General features: G+C 37.1%; 1 protein-coding gene across 1 annotated transcript in view; it reads left to right on the forward strand.

Moving 5' to 3' along the window:
• CCDC138 (coiled-coil domain containing 138) overlaps positions 1 to 16765 on the forward strand; it is a 77103-nt gene extending 60338 nt beyond the window's left edge. Inside the window, exons 13-14 of the mRNA XM_037742959.1 lie at positions 13755 to 13893; positions 16276 to 16765. Coding sequence (XP_037598887.1) covers positions 13755 to 13893; positions 16276 to 16441 — 305 coding nt within the window. The 3' untranslated portion in view covers positions 16442 to 16765. The remainder of the gene's footprint in view (positions 1 to 13754; positions 13894 to 16275) is intronic.
• Positions 16766 to 17135: the final 370 nt, after the last annotated feature.

Consider the following 17135-nt stretch of genomic DNA (forward strand, 5'->3'; position numbering starts at 1 on the left):
CTTTGTTTTGAGTCTTTATGTATCCTTGCATGTGAAATGGATCTGGATGTAGCATATCAATGGGTCTTGGCTTTTTTTTGCCTGTCTGTGTCTTTGGATTGGGGGATTTTTCTTTTTTCTGCAAACGGTTTTCTTGATGTTGGACAGCTTTTCTTTTCTTTTTTTTTTTTTTACGTGATTAGATACTAGTGTATATATAGTTGCATACTTGCAAGTAGGCTATGCTTATCTGTTTAAAATATCAATATGCAAGAAAATCCTAGGAAATGTTAAAAGATATACTTGAGTTCTGTTTAAATTCTGTGTGTCAATTTGGGTAAAAAATAACAAAGATAACAAAGAATCATCAACTACTTTGGACTATATTCCATGCATTAAACTTATTCTGTAGATCTAGAACTTACTTCTGAACATATCTCTATGGTTTAGTTGCAATATTAGGTTGTTAATTTGAGATCTTTCTATTTGATACAGGTACCGTTTTTCACTGACAGTTATTTTCCTTGATTTGGACAATATAGTTTCTTCTCTTTTGCTGTTTTAAATTTATTCAACCATTCTGTTATGTTTTTGTTATTTAGGAGATTATAAGAAGGATAATTTCAATGAAATTATAGATGCAATATTTCCAACAAAGCACCAACCTAATCCTACATACATATAATCTGTTTTCTCAGTTAAAAGCTTTTACATGGAAACATTCCCCTTAGGAAATAAAATGGGAAGATTTATTTTTAATAACTGAAGAGTATACAACTATAGCAAAGGTTGTGCAGTGCAGTACTTTAGATGTGTGGTATTTTCAAGAAACTCAGAGAAGCCAGGGTAGCTGAAGCAGAGTTAGTGAGGGCAGAGAAGTAGAAGAATCAGATTGGGAACTAGCTGGGTGCTCATTGGGAAGAGCTGTGTTGAGCATCAGCAAGACTTGGGGATTTTTATGTAGTAAAACTTCTAGATCTTTTTCTTTCTATTCTGATTTGTTGACTTTAATGTTATGAGCTTTTAAATATATTTCTACATAACCTTTGTTTTTAATTATTGCTTAATTTTTATTATGTTTATCATCATTTATTATTTATTAAGGGGATTGAGTTTTATGAAATTTGATAAGAAAATGGATTCATTGGCATTCTTTCCCAGCACAAAAGAGCTTTGAAGTTGTTCTTGGTCAGCCACTTCAGGGATATGTGGCACAGGGACTTAATGAACCAACAATTCTGTAACTTCTGAAGTCTACTTAAGAGTCAATTAATGGGTGCTTGTAGCCATATATTTGCTATTGGTTTCTGAATACTGCCAGATTTAGAGGTCTCTTAAAAGTTACATAATCACTTTAATGATGCTTTGTATCCCCTTGTCTGACACTGTTAACAAAATCTCTGTTTCTAAGATAAAAGGCTAGTCTTTCTCTTGTGTAACACCAGATAGTACTAGATGATGCATTACACTAGTGTGTAACACTAGTGAGCCCTTCTTGGTCAACATTTAAATTTGTGTTATATAATGTATTTTGAGGAAACCCATTCAAATATTTTGTGGGGAAAAAAACCAAAACATTGCGTATGATGGAGTATAAAATTGAACCCACCAATTAGTGTGGTAAAAAAAGCTAAGAGAGGAAATAATTAAATATGTAGATGATGAACACACTATTTTTATTTTTTTTAAAAAAAGATTAAAATTCTCTAGCTATTTAACTTAAGGGATTATTTTTAACAAAATTGTATTCATTGTTTAAAAGGTAACACATTTTAAGGCCAGGTGTGATGGCTCATGCCTGTAATCTCAGCACTTTGGGAGACTTAGGAGGGAGGACTGTTTGATCCCAGGAGTCTGAGACGAGCCTGAGCAACATAATGAGGCCAGTCTCTACAAAAAAATTTAAAAATTAGCTGGGCATAATGGTGTGCATTTGTAGTCCCAGCTACTTAGGGGGCTTTGGCGGGAGAATCACTTAAGTCCAGGAGTTCAAGGTTGTAGTGAGCTATGAACATGACACTGCACACCAGCCTAGGCAAGAGTGAGGCCCTGTTTTAAGAAAGTAAGTAAATAGTAACACATTCACCTATCATAATTTCAAAAGTACCAAAGTGAAAAGTCTGCCTTCAGTTACTGTTTCCCTCCCTGGAGGGAACAACTGTGCGCGCGCATGCGCGCGCGCGCGCGCACACACACACACACACACACACACACACGCATACACATTTTAACTTTTTTCTTTTTATCACAGGAATGCTAACATGTTGTATATATAATAATATATATATATATTATTGTCAGGATTATATCTTGAAGATCTTATATAAATGCATAATTTCATCAGTTAAAATTCATTCATTTAAGCAGACCACCATTGATGGTTATTTTGGCTGTTTCTAGTCTTTTGCTAATATAAACAGTGCTTCTATGAATAACCATATACAAAACTTAAGTTTGTACATGTGGGAGCTTATTTGGTAGTAGTGACTTAGAGTTCTCTTGTCAGTTAAATAATGTGTTTCCATTTCATTAGGACCAGTTTTTAGAGATTTATCTCTTTCTCTTTGGGGGAAAATATTTCCCTGTTTCTTCTTTTTCCTTGATATTCTCTGTTGATGTTTTTGTGCCTTAGACAAAAGAGTCACTTCTCTTTGTCTTTATGGACTGGCCTCATTCTGGAGAAGACCCTCACCAATCAGCCCAGACAGAAATTCAGGAATCTTTGAATTTTTTTAAATTATTTTATTTTTATTTTTATTTTTATTATTTTTTATTGTACTTTAAGTACTGGGGTACATGTGCAGATCATGCAGGATTGTTGCATAGGTACATACATGGCAAGGTGGTTTGCTGCCTTCATCCCCCCATCACCTATATCTGATATTTCTCCCCTCGTTATCCCTCCCCACCCCCCTGCTGTCCCTCCCCTAGCCATCTCCAACTGACCGCAGTGTGTGATTTTCCTGCCAGTTCCATCTACTGTCTTTGTTCTTAATAGTCCCTAGGCATCTAGAATATTTCAGGTCCCTTCAGCATCTGAGACCATGGAGACTGAATCCATTTCCTCACGCAGTCCCCATTTAAGGTGAGTGGCCGGACACACAGTGCCTCTCTGTTCATTCCCAGGTAGAAGCTAAAGAGCTGGGGGTTTTGCCTGCTTACTCCGTGATGAGCCAGATATAGAGGGTGGGATGGCTGGTTACCAACCCTCCAAATTGCCGTGAGTGGCCAGAGTTTGCTGGGTTCTGTTAGTGCTCCAAGACAGGCTAGACATAGACCAGTTTTCTGGGTAGTTCCTAGAAAACTTTGGACATTAGACATATAGTGTACCTCTTTCTCTCCCTGGGGAGAAGCTAGGAGCTGGGGGATTTTGTTCCTGTCATATAAAACCGTGCCAGGGGATTATGGCAGTATGGTATCTGAATTGACTTTCTGGCTTTGATGTGACTGGTTTCATACTTACCTGGTGTGCAGCAGCCTCTTAAAGTTACCGGATTTCACACAAAGGGAATTTGGCCATGGGGATTGTTGTGGAATCATTTTGCTTGTTGGAAGAAGGAAGGTCCAAGTGTCCTCTTCTGCCATTTTGATTATGTCATTCCTTCTGCCTCCCTTTTATAAGGATACTTGTGATTGTAGTTAGACATAATCAAATGATCCAGGATCATCACCTCCATCTGAGGATCTCTAACTTAATCACATCTGCAAAGCCTTTGTCACATAAGCTAACATTCACCAGTTCCCGTGACGGGGATGTAGACATCTTTTGGGGAAACCATCATTCAGCCTACCATGCTAGTCTTTCATTTTTATCTCCTCATCAATTTGAGAATTTTCTTAGTACCAGTTTGCACGTATATCTGCTGCATTTAGGGTATTCAAGGCATAGGTACAAGCATTTGACCACTTCATTATGTCTTACAGTGCAGTTGTCCTCAGGTATTAACATATTGAAATGATTAAAATATTACCTTATTATAAATTCCCTTTCCCCCTGTATTATAAATAGTATATTATATTGATTAAAAAGATATATGTGAATAGATTATATTGTTTATGGTTATTTTAGAATAATTAAAGGGGAATTACAAAATATTTATTATGAAAAGATTCTACTGAGTCACTGGGTTGAGAACTGTTCCTCTAGCTCAGCTATGTATACTTTAGATAGATATACTTTCTGGGGGTCTCAGAAATTAAGTGACTTATTTAATGTCACAGGGCTAGGGCTGGGGCAGCGATGAGAGGAATAACTAAGTCTTTTAGAAGGAGAAAAGGTGGACACAAGAGAGAAGCTCTCCCCTGGAAGCTAGGACTCCAGAACTGAGAGATTCCAGAGTAGGAATTACTGGCAGCATTAATTTGTCTCAGGAATCAAAAAAGCAAACAAGAAAGAAAAAGTAAATGCCTTGGAATTCTCTCAGGAATGAGAAGTAGAAGGAACAACATGGTTCGAAACCGGGAAAATGGCAGGCTCGGAAGTTTACTTGGGGACTTGTTAGTTATGAATATGGATTACCCTGCTCCAAGAGCGCTTTTGTCCCTGGACTAGCACTCCCCTCCTCAAGCCTCTGGCAAGTTCCTACTCATCTTTCAAGAAATAGCTCATCTTGAGTGCATTTCACACCATTTCTCCTTCCAAAAAGGAATGAGGGCGGACTTGAAAAAAATACTGAAGAGGAAAATTCATTTGGGTGTTTTTCAAAGACTATGTAAGTCTATTCATACTATTGCATTTTTTTTTCTTTTTAAATATTTCCTGACCCTTTTCCAGTTTGAGAGATGGGCAACCGAAGGTTTTTGGTTGGTATTGGATATTGCTATGTTATGGTACAGCTTTTGAGTCATCAGAACTGGAATGGAAGCCTAACTAAAAATCATACATTTTCATCCCATGTAATAGCATGTTACTATCTGAGAGTTGAGGCAAATTTTCTTTAAAAAATAATTTTATTCTGATTACTCTTGCCTTAGAATTCTGAAAAGATTAAAATAACTGTTATCTGAGAAACTTGGATTCTGAGCATTTAAACTGGAAAAATGTTCTAGTCGGTTATTGACAGGCTGATGACTAACATATGTGGACATAATCATTACCAAAAAGTGTGCTGACTTGTTGACAGCATGTACTTTTAAAAAAGATATAACCACTATAGGAAATATTGGCAGATAAATAATTCTCTCGAGAGATTTCAGTATTGACTTTAAATTAAGAAAAATTATTTTCTTAAGTTGCAATCTTTTTTTGTCAGATAACATATTCGTATAGTATTGGTGCAGGGAGTCTGTAGTGCCCCTTTTTTATTATTACTGAAAGTAACTTGTAGCTGAGATTGGTTGTGTCTTCAGGTAATCTTTCTCAAATTGAATATTTAAATACCTTCCACCAAGCCTATTAACTATACATTTATATAAAATATTGTGACTCAACAAAAGCATCGAAAAAATTGTTTCAAGAAATAACTTTAGACCTTTGCAGCAGAGTCTGTGGGTTGGCTCCCCCATCATCATTCTCACCCCTTTCGACCTTACCTGCCTCTCTTCTAGAGACTATAACACCTAAAAACTTTCTCCTGCAGCCTTTCATTGCTGGCAGGGTAGCTACATGCTTGACACACTGGAGGCCAGTAAGATGCAAACCAGAAGTCTGCTGAGAGTTCTGGGAAACCTTTGCATTTCTTCTGAAGAAGAACGGATATAATTGGCACTTATTCCCATGCTGCCCTCCTTTTTGCTTTGTTGTGTAAAGCCTTTGACCATGACACATAAAAATAATACTAAGGATATTTTCATGAGAAAACCTGAATAAGAAAAAAAAGCTAAGGATTTTGGAACAGAAACAAAGAATCTGGGTTTCTGATGACATTGTCTCGCACCTAAATTGGTTCCATGAAGTACCTACCTTTTATGAAAGAAAAAGAAAATGATTTTTTTTTCTGTTTGATTAAGCTACTATAAGTCAGATTTTCTATACATTCCAAGCTGAACCAACACAGACTTTATTTCATACTTGGAGAGGGTTTTATTTTGCTTCCTAAGAATTCTGTTTTGTTTCCTTAAAGAAAAATCTTTTTTTCATGGTATTGTTCATGCTCAAGCAGCGCAAAATTCAGTCATTAGCAAAATGGCTGACTAGGATGCCGCAAGTGCTTGTTTCCCCACAGAAACATCAAATAAATAGCTACAGACTACTAAAATAACTTGGTAGGAACTATGGAAACCTGTCAGAGGTCTGTAGCAACCCAGCAAATGCCCAATCAAGAAAAAGCCACGTGCAAAATGATGGGAAATTCTGTGATAATTTTACTCGCTGTTGCTCTATCTCTGGCACAATGCAGCGCAGAGAGAAGTAAATGGCCCAGTTTTTCATTCCCTTCCTCAGGACAGACGGATTCAAGCAGAACTAGTTTGAAGCATTCTTGCCTATCAGTGGCTTGCCCAAGAGACTGGGTTCAGACTCGCCTCACTCAGAGCGCATACAGGGAACGTGGCATGGTTTGAATCACAGGCTGAAGGCCAAGGAAGGCAGTGGTGGGTACTAAAACTACAGGGAGATAATAGACCTGCAGATGTGTGGGAGCAAGAGGTTATGCACAGAGAAATACTATACAACATCTAAGGCCTTGAGAAGAAGGTTGGGTGAGATTCTGTAGCCAGAGGAAACAAGAAAAACAAAAAACCAGAAAGCACACACAGGCCCAGATAGGATGCATGCCCAGAAAAGACCTTAGATGACCTTAAGCACACTCCCTATGCTGTTCCCAAGGCTCAGGGGCTTGATAAGTAGCAAAGGTCTCCATGTCAGTCTTCAAAGACTGGAAGGGGTGGTGGTTTTTTTAAATGTCAGATTTACACCAAAAAAATCATAGGACATGCAAGGAAAGGATGAAATCTGGCCCATCCAAAGGAACAAAATAAATCTTTAGAAACTATCCCTGTTAAGACACACAAATTAATTGGATTTGCTCAGAAAAGTCTTTAAAACAGCTATCTTAAATACGCTTAATGAACTAGTGAGAAGTAATAAAAGGAAATCAGGAAAATGATACATGAACAGAATTTCTCAACTATCTTAAATATGTTCAATGACCTAATGAGAAATAATGAAATCAGGAAAATGATAACATGAACAAAATTCTATCAACAAAGAAATTATTTTTAAAAACCCAGATTCTGGAACTGGAAAATATAGTAGTTGAATTCAAAAATTTACTAGAAGGGTTCAACAGCAGACTTGAACAGTCAAAAAAAGAACCAGTGAACTTGAAGGCAGGTCATTTGAAATAATCAAGTCTGAGGAGCAAAATCAAAGAAGAAGAAAGAAAAGTGAACAGAGCCTGAGAGACGTATGCAGTACCATCAGGCAGACCAATTGATGGGTTACTGGAATCCAGCAGAAAAAAGAGAAAGGGGTGGAGAGATAAGTTAGAGAAATAATAGCAGAAAACTTACCAGATTGAGGAAAAACGCAGCTCTATAAATTGAAGAAACTCAAAGAATCCATGTTTGATAAACCCAGAGTCTGACACCAAGACACATTATCATAAAACTGTCAAAAGTGAAAGACAAAGAGTAACTTGAAAGCAGTAATGGTAAATGTGGTATGTACATACAGTAGAATATTATGTAGTCAAAGAAATGAAATTCTGATAGATGCTACAAAATTGATGAACCTGGAAGACATTATGCTAAATGAAATAAGCCAGGCACAATAGGATCCATCTTTATGATTCCTCTTACATGAGGTGCCTGGAGTAGAGAAATAAAGTAGATTGGTGATTGTCAAATGTTGGGGAAGAGGGAAATGGGAAAATTAAAGTTATTGCTTAATGTGTGCAGTTTCAGGGGAAGGTGGAAAAAGTTCTGGAGATGGATGGTTGCACAGTAATGTGAATTTACTTAATACCATAAAACTAAACACTTAAAAATGGTTTAAATGATGTGTTATGCATATTTAACCCCAGTTTAACGAATGAATATAAATAAACTTATAGAACTCAAAAATTTCAAATGAACCTCATTATTTAGAAATCACCATCATTAATGTTCACTGAGTATTATTTTAGACATGTTCCTATGGTTGTGTTCACATGAAAAGATGGATGAATGGATAGGTTGAGGTGGGCGGATCTCTTGAGGTCAGGAGTTCAAGCCCAGCCTGGCCAACATGATGAAACCCCAACTCTACAAAAACAAACAAACAAACAAAAACTAACTGGACATGGTGGTGTGCGCCTGTAATCCTAGTTACTCTGGAGGCAAGGCAGGAGAATCCCTTGAACCCAGAAGGCAGAGGCTTCAGTTAGCCAAGATCCTGCTACTGTACTCCAGCCTGGGTGACAAAACGAGACTCTGTCTCCAAAAAATAATAATATCTTGTTAAAAAACAAGATAAAAAACATTGTCCCAATTTTTTCACATTGTTTATCGTGGTAAAATACACATAACGTAAAACTTACATTTTAACCATTTTTTAATTGTATACGCCATTTAAATACTGTGTTCTAGACAGAATTGATTGACTTTCATCCTGAAAGATGAGGACATTAGCAGTATTGCACTTTTCATCTCCCCCTCCTCCACTTTCTGATTTTTTAAAGTTATATTATTTTTATAGTCATAGTTTATATTTTTATGTTCTGTTTTGTGACTACAATTTGCACATTTGCTACATACTAGCTTTATTTTCTCTAGATTTACAGTTAATTATATTCAGTGCTCAAGACTAGTTATTTTACTGTGGCTTCTCCATGACTGTGTTCTTAATTTTGAATGATCTTTTAATTCCCCTCTTTCACACATACGTTGTCCTACTTCCTCCCTCCACCAGTTTAAAGAGGTACTTCATATTTGAGAAGGCCTGGGGCTTTTATACTTAACCAGATCTTGGCTGAGTAGTTTTTTAATCTCTTTTGCTTTAGTTCGGAACTTAGTACACATTGCTTTGTTGTCTTCTGGCATTCGTTGTTGCCTCGAAGTCAGAGAAGGGTCCGATCATTTCCTCTTCCTCCCTTCTCTTCCTCCTCCCCCACCATAGCATTCTGCCATTGGTCTCCAAAATTTATGTCCTTCTCACATGAAGAATACATTCATTCCGTGCCAGTAACCTAAAACTCTTAACTTGTTCCATCACCAACTAAGAAGTCTAAAGTCCAGAGTTTGACCTAATATCGTTTAAATCAGATGTGGATGAGACTCATAGTGTGAGTCATCGTGAGGCCAGTTGCTCTCAAACTGTGAGCCTGTGAAATGAAACAGGTTATGTGCATTCAAAACACAGTGGTGGGACAGGCATAGCATAGACATTTCCATTCCAAAAGGGGAAAATAGGAAGAAAGGAATGATAGATAAATCCCAAGCCACTCGAAAACCAACAAGGCAAACAGCATTAAATCTTAAGGCTCAAGAGTAATCTTTGATTCCATGTCGTGCCTCTGGACACCCTGGGGTGGAACTTGTGTTGCTATAAAGGAATACCTGAGATTGAGTAATTTATAAATAAAAGAGGTTTTATTTTGTCTTATGGTTCTGCAGGCTGTACTTATAAATAAAAGAGGTTTTATTTTGTCTTATGGTTCTGCAGGCTGTACAGGAAGCATGGTGCTGCCATCTGCTTCTGGTATGGGCCTCAGGAAACTCACAATCATGGTAGAAGTCAGCAGGGAACCAGCAAGTCACATGGAAGAGCAGGCACAGAAGAGAGGAAGAAGGTGCCACATACTCTTTAACAAGCAGATTGCATGTGAACTCACTCATCACCAAGGGCATGATGCTGAGCTCTTCATTGAGGGATGCACCCTAGTGATCGAAACACCTCCCACCAGGCCCCATCTCCAACAGTGGGGATTACATTTTACTGTGAGATTTAGAGGGCACAAATAGCCAAACCATATCCAGCCTCAAAGTTCTGGGGGACACTGCCCCTATATTTTTGCAGGGCACAGACCATGCTACAGCTCTTACAGGTTGGAGTCTCATGTCTCTCCAAGGCTGGAGTTGCACACTGGTGGGCCCTACCCTTCCAGGTTTCAGAGACAGCCCCAATCCATGTTATGTCTGAGCATTGCCCTAGTGGAGGCTTTCTGTGGTGATTCTGCCTTCACACCTATACTTCGGACTACTCTATGGGGGTTCTCTGCAGCGGCTCTGTCCCATGACAGCTCTCAGCCTGGATACTCAGGCTTTTCTGGTATCTTTTGAAATGTAGGTGGAGGCAGCCACACTAGCATATCTCATGCACTTTGCACACCTGTGGAGATGGCACTCTGCAAACACCATGCCAGGGTTTATCACCTTTGCCTTCTAGAAGGGTGATCTGAGTTGCACCTGAGCCTACTTGAGCAACAGCTGGGGTAACCAAGGAGCACTGCACCAGAATTTAGGGAACAGAGACTTAAAATTGTCCTGCCACAAGGCCCTGGGGTTCTGGGTCTGTGATGGGCAGGGCAGCTCTGAAATACCTTACTGGTCATTCTCCCGTTGTCTCAATGAATAGCATGTGGCTTCCTTCCATCCACATGAATCTCCTTAACAGATGTTTGTACCATGCCTTTGGTTTCTCTCCTGAACAAGCTGTATCATTCTTTACATGGCTAGGCTGAGAATTTTTCAAATCTTTAAATTCTGCTTCCCTTGTGATTATAGATTTCATCTTTTATTTGTTTCTATCTTCTCAGCTTTTACTATAAGTTGAGAAGCCACAAAACACCCTCAAGACTTTCCTTGGATATTTTTTCCACTAAATATCCTGTTTCATCACTCTCAGACTACTTCTACAGAACACTAGGACACAAGCACAATCCAGCCAGGTTCTTTACCACTTTATTACAAGATCACCTTTTCTTCTGTTTCTAGTAACATGTTTCTCATTTTTTTCTGAGACCTCATTAGGATGGCCTTTACCATCAAACATTTTGACTGTGACCATTAACATGATCTCTAAGAAGATTGAAGCTTTCTCAGCAGTTCTCCTCTTTTGAGCCCTCACCACTCTTAATGCTCCTTCCACAGCAATGTAGGCTTTTTCTAGCGTACACATCCATATTCTTCCAGCCTCTACCCATTACCCAATTGCAAAGTTACTTCCATATTTTTAGGTGTTTGTTACAGCAGCACCATGCTACTGGTGCCAGCTTCTGTTTTATTATGTTCAGGCCCCTATAACAAAATTCTCAGACTGGATAATTTATAAACAAATTCATTGTTCACATTTCTAGAGACTGGGAAGTCTAAAACCAAGGTATCAGCAGATTCAGGGTCTGGTAAGGGCCTGTTTCTCATAGATGGTACCTTCCAGCTGTAGCATCACAGAAGGGGCAAACAGGCTTCCTTAAACCTCTCTTAGAATGGTAGTAATCCTATTAATGAGGGTAGAGCCTTCATGACCTAATTATCTCCCAAGGCCGCTCCTCTGAAAACCGTCACCTTAGGAGTTTTAACATAGGAAGTTTGAGAAGGACATTCAGATTAGAGTGAGCACTAAATCATAAGGATTCCACCCTTACGCTGAAATTACCTGACATAGGACCCACCCCCTAATAACTATCACAGTGGGATTAGGATTTCAACATAGGAATTTAGAGGGCAACACAAACGTTCGGTCTGTAACACCAAGTTACTCAGGTTGAAATTCTAAACTTGAAGAATGTAATCAATTTGAACATTGTAGTATTGAAAAAATGTTAAAACCACAACGTTTTGATTTTATAGTTAGCCTGTCTCATCTAAGAATCCCAGAACTTTTTCTCTCCTGTATTTTACATCTGCCTCACAGCTTTAAAAGAGAAATTAGAACCCAAACCAGTGAACTTCTTTTACTTCTGAAAGACCTGTACAAGCTTCACTTTTAAAATGTGGTGATATGTTAAAATGTTCTGCCACATTTTAGATATAAAGTATAGTAAAATAAAGTAAGATATATTCTCTTTCATGCTTTTGCAGTATATAGAATAATGATTATAATTTTCTTGTGTGCTTCCTGTGGGCTTTTTGATTGAAAACATTGGTATTGTAGGTTGTAGGTATGTTAAGAACTCCTCAGATACCTTTCTGGTAATGATTAACATTGTTCTGTTCTTTTTTTTTTTTTTTGAGACGGAGTTTCGCTCTTGTCACCCAGGCTGAAGTGCAGTGGCGCAATGTCGGCTAACTGCAGTCTCCGCCTCCTGTGTTCAAGCGATTCTTCTGCCTCAGCCTCCCTAGCAGCTGGGATTATAGGTACCTGCCACCACACCTAGTTAATTTTTTGTATTTTTGATAGAGACGGGGTTTCGCCATGTTGGTCAGGCTGGTCTCAAACTCTTGACCTCAGGTGATCCACCCACCTCAGCCTCCCAAAGTGCTGGGATTACAGGCATGAGCCACTGCGCCCAGCCGATTTAGGTTGTTCTTTAAGCACTAGTTTGAATTCTGTTAGCTATGTAACAGTTAACTTTCCTGTTTACAGTTCATATGAATCATCTCAGGACCTGAACTGAAACTGTGTTGTTTAATGAGGCTGCTTGAAATTTCAATTGATTTATTTTTTGCTTTATTTGTAGATTATGTGTACTATATCTGTAACCTGTTTTTAGTCTGTAAGAAGATTTTGTGTAACTCTCTCACATGGGCGCCCTCTCTCTCTCTCTCTCTCTCTCTCTCTCTCTCTCACACACACACACACACACACACACACACACACCCTCGGTAAACTATGTTTAGACCATGCTTGGGTTGAACTACTACTGTGAAATTAATGAATTTGGTTACCCTACTTCTACCACATACTTATACGCAAAGGGCACATAACCATTGTCTCTAGTGCTCCATTCCTAGCATATACCACTTAGTCTGTTTTATCCTATGATAGCAGAATACCTGAGACTGGGTAAGTTGTAATGAACAGAAGTTTAATGGCTCATATTCTAGAGGCTGGGAAATCCAATATCAAGGTGCTGGCATCCAAGGGCTTCTTGTTGCATCGTCACCTGGCAGAAGAAGAGAGAAGAGGGAACGAAAGAACAAGAGGGAGCTGCACTCATACATGAGGGTGGAGCCTCATAGCCTTATCACCTCTTCTTAAAGGTCCCAACTCTTAATACTATTACAATGGCAATTAAATTTCAACATGAGTTTTAGAGGGGACAAGCATTCAAGCTATAGCATTCTGCCTGCAGGCCCCCACATCTCATGTCCTTCTCATAAACAAAATAATTCATCTAAATAGCCCCACAAGTCTTCTAACAGCTTGAACTTAAAAGTCCAGAGTGTCATCTAAATTAAATGTGAGACTAGTCTTTTTTAAGTGAATATTTTCACTTTTTGCTTTTATGCTCTAAAATTTTCTTTCTTATCTAGTGACTATGTAAATTGTCATTAATTTTCAAGTGAAATTCTTAAATTTGGGGGCACTTTGATTTGATTTTTGATTTTTTAATTTACTACTTAAGCAGAATTTCTTATTGCTAATTATCATATTTAAACTGAACTTATTGTTACGAACTTACTGAAGAAATGGCTTTCCTCCTTTCTTTCAAACATGGGATTTCTTCTAGATTTTGCCTAATAGAAACTTAATATTAGGGTAAATAATCTTATCTTTTGTTTGCAATGTTGAATAAGAGCCAATGGATGTTTTAATTTTTCAAATGATATTTTCACCCAAAAATTTAAGCATGAAAAGAATGAAAATATAAATGAATATTTATAAATGCGTCACGTAGTTCTGATTTTAATTTGTTTTTAATTTCCTTTTTAGCTACTCCCTAATGGTAAAGCACTGTTGATTTGTTTTGCAGAATCCTTGCAGCCTTTCTTGGAAGCCTGTAGCAACTCTTCATTTTTTCGTACTTGCTCTGTGCTGCTTCGAGCCCCTAAGCTTGATCTTCAAATACTTGAAAAACTCAGTATTATTTTACAGAAACTTTCCAAAATCAAGTAAGAATTTCTTATTTCTAACATTTTTATTGAAAAATAGCTTATTGTGATCATTTAGATCAGGGGTGTCCAATCTTTTGGCTTCCCTGGGCCACAGTGGAAGAAGAATTGTCTTGGACCACACATAAAATACACTAACGATCACTGATGTGCTCGTTAAATAAATAAAATCTCATAGCGTTTTAAGAAAATTTACAAATTTGTGTCGAGACGCATTCAGAACCATCCTGGGCCAAATGAAGCTGACAGGCTGCAGGTTGGACAAGCTTGGTTTAGACCTTTCTAAATCCCATGCTACATAAACTTTGATCATTAAATAAAAATTTCCATTATACAGATGTAGAAAACTAAAATTCACAAATATTAATGCTGATCTAAGACCACATATTTAGTGACAGGCTAGAATTGGAGTACTAATCACAGAACATCTAGTTGTTTCTATAGCTCATTTCAGATAAATGAACTTTAAATACTTCACATAAAAGTAAGATCAGTTTTTAGCAACCAAATAATAATATCCAAATAAATTCTTGCATGCTAGTATTCTGTAATACCACAGGTGAAAATAAAAAGATAACAAAAGTATATTTTGCAAATTCTTATTGATGTACCAAAGTGGATTTAGGGAATGAGAATGAAGCAAGCAGAAGAGATTTTAAATTACTTTAGTAACAGGGTTTATTTTAGTAAACTCTTATGGGCTGCCTACTGCCACTAATTTGGATTTTATTATGAAAATCAAGGGGTTTGTGTTTCCTCTTCTTTCTCCTGACTCAGAAATTTGTATAACCAGTTACTAAACTATAAATAAGGACACAGATTTTAAGCTGTATTTTCCTTGATTCTTGGTATACTCTAATGTTTCCTTTGAGGCAAATCTGGAAACCTTCTATCTCAAGGCATTTTTATAACAGTAACATTTTTATTTTTATTTAGGTTCAACTATTCTCTCTCTGGCCTCATCCCTCATCCATGATTCCCATGGTAGAGAATTTAGATATTTTCAGGTGTCCATAAACTCGAGTAGTAAATACAGTGCAGCTTGAAATTAGTTGTATAATTTATATAATAGTGATTAAGAGATCCACATGTTCTGTTTGGTAACATGCTTAGTAGTGCATCGTAATAAATTATTGTCAAATTATAACCTCATTCTCAACTGACCAAATTATTAGCTTTGGTCTGGTATCTGCTGAATTTATCAATTTACTGTCTTCCTTTTCTTGCCGACTGTACTATGATTCTCTTGATTTATGATCAGTAAATTCCTAGTAAGGCCTGTTGCAGTTACCCGTGGTGCCATGAAGCAGCAATAATCTTACTTAGATTTAATTCTTTTTTAGTTCCTAATTCATGGGATTTTTTAAAAAGTGGTCCTAAAGTGCAAGTATATTCTTGGTCCAAAATGTTTTACTATTCGTGATGTGTTTGCAGCTTAGGTTCATTTTTGACTTAAATAAAAAACTAGAACAAAGCTTGAACAAGAAGATTGGGAATAGTTGATGCTCAAGCAAGACTTAAAATAAATCTTTAAGACCACAAAAGATGTAAATCCTTTTATATTAGGATAGCACATAAGGTTATTTGACAAATTCTCTCGAGAGGTAAAAATAGCTAGACAAGGAAATAAGAAACATAAAGTATAATTCTTAATGATTGAAATGAAATTACTGACCGGTTATTAGAAAGAGGATGATTGAACAAGTGTTTTATAGCCAAGTCAAAAGGTAAACCAATATTCTGCCAGTTTACAAAGGCCTGCTTACATAAAATAGGATGATCAAATGTTCGTCTGTCTTGCTAGCTGTGAAAAAAAAAATTCTCAGGCTCTCTAATAGTGAATACGGTGCAGTTTTCAGGGTTATAAAATGTTTCCAGGGTGGGTGTGGTGGCTCATGTCTGTAGTCTCAGCATTTTGGGAGGCCAAGGAAGGAGGATCGCCTGAGCCCAGAAGTTCAAGACCAGTCTTAGCAACATAGTGACACCCTGTCTCTACAAAAAACAGAATTAGCCAGGTTTGATGGTGTGCACCTGTAGTCCTAGCTACTCGGGAGGCTGAGGTGGGAGGATTTTTTGAGCTGGAGAGGTTGAGGCTGCAGTAAGCTGTGTCCATACCACTGCACTCCACCGGGGTGCCAGAACAACACCTTGTCTCAAAAGAAAAAAAAGTTTCCTTTTTTTCCCAATGCTTTTCTGCTTCAGTTTATCTCGTAAACCCATTTTGTTTGTTTCAGCATTCTAATCTTTTAGTCGCCTATTTTCTCCACTGTTTTTAAAAACAGTTGCCATTTCCTAATGTTTACACGTAAATTGTCTTTCAGTGTCATTGCAGATGAACTCCCTAAATATGTGTAATTAAATAATACTTTCATTTGTTTACAGGAGTAATAAGAAGCTCTTTGAACTTTTTACGATTCATCTGATGCTTCAAGAAATACAAAGGACAACAAACCCAGAGCATGCCTTTCTCTGTATTAATCTAAATTCAACTCTGTTCAATTTGGGTTTAACAAAATGTAACTCCCTGGTCTCCAGTGCAAGCCATTAGACTGGCATATTTTTTTAATATAGTAGATGTGGTGCTTATTTATAAACATGTAAAAATTACCAAAGTAACAACAATTCTACCAAGTAAAGTTATCAGTAGCATCATTCATCATGAAAAATAAATGATTTTTTTGAATTTTAAAAATGAAATCTGTAGAAGGTATTGGAACTTTTGGAATGCTTCAGTTCAAGGAAGGTAGTACTAATGTACAAGATGGCATTTCTAGAATGTATGACACTGATGTTACTTTTTGTAAAATTATATTAGGAAAATTCTTAAAATTATGTGATGATTTGGAATAAATTTGGTGCTTATGTGAGAACAAGGTTAAATAATACTGTTTTTCCATTTTCTTAATATATTATAATCCTTCCTTTTGAAAGCAGAAGTATGTATCTTTATCATCTTGAGAGCATAACTTTTCTATATACTATATTTTAGATTAACAGATACTGACTTTTTAAATTGTGCTCTTTGTGGGATAAAAAATTATTTTTTATTGTGCTGTTCACGGGATTAAAAACTTTTTTTTTTTTCAAAATAATTATTACTGGAGCATGTATATACAATACAAGACATTCTTTAAGTATTTAAAGGTAAACAAAAGATATTCCTGTTACCAGAAATACCTCTTGATTTAGCCAAAGATGAGTAAAGTGGCCAGAGATCTGGGTGAGTGAAGGTGGTGAGACTT

This window comes from Cebus imitator, unplaced genomic scaffold (assembly GCF_001604975.1).
Source record: "Cebus imitator isolate Cc_AM_T3 unplaced genomic scaffold, Cebus_imitator-1.0 Scaffold131, whole genome shotgun sequence".
NCBI lineage: Eukaryota > Metazoa > Chordata > Mammalia > Primates > Cebidae > Cebus > Cebus imitator.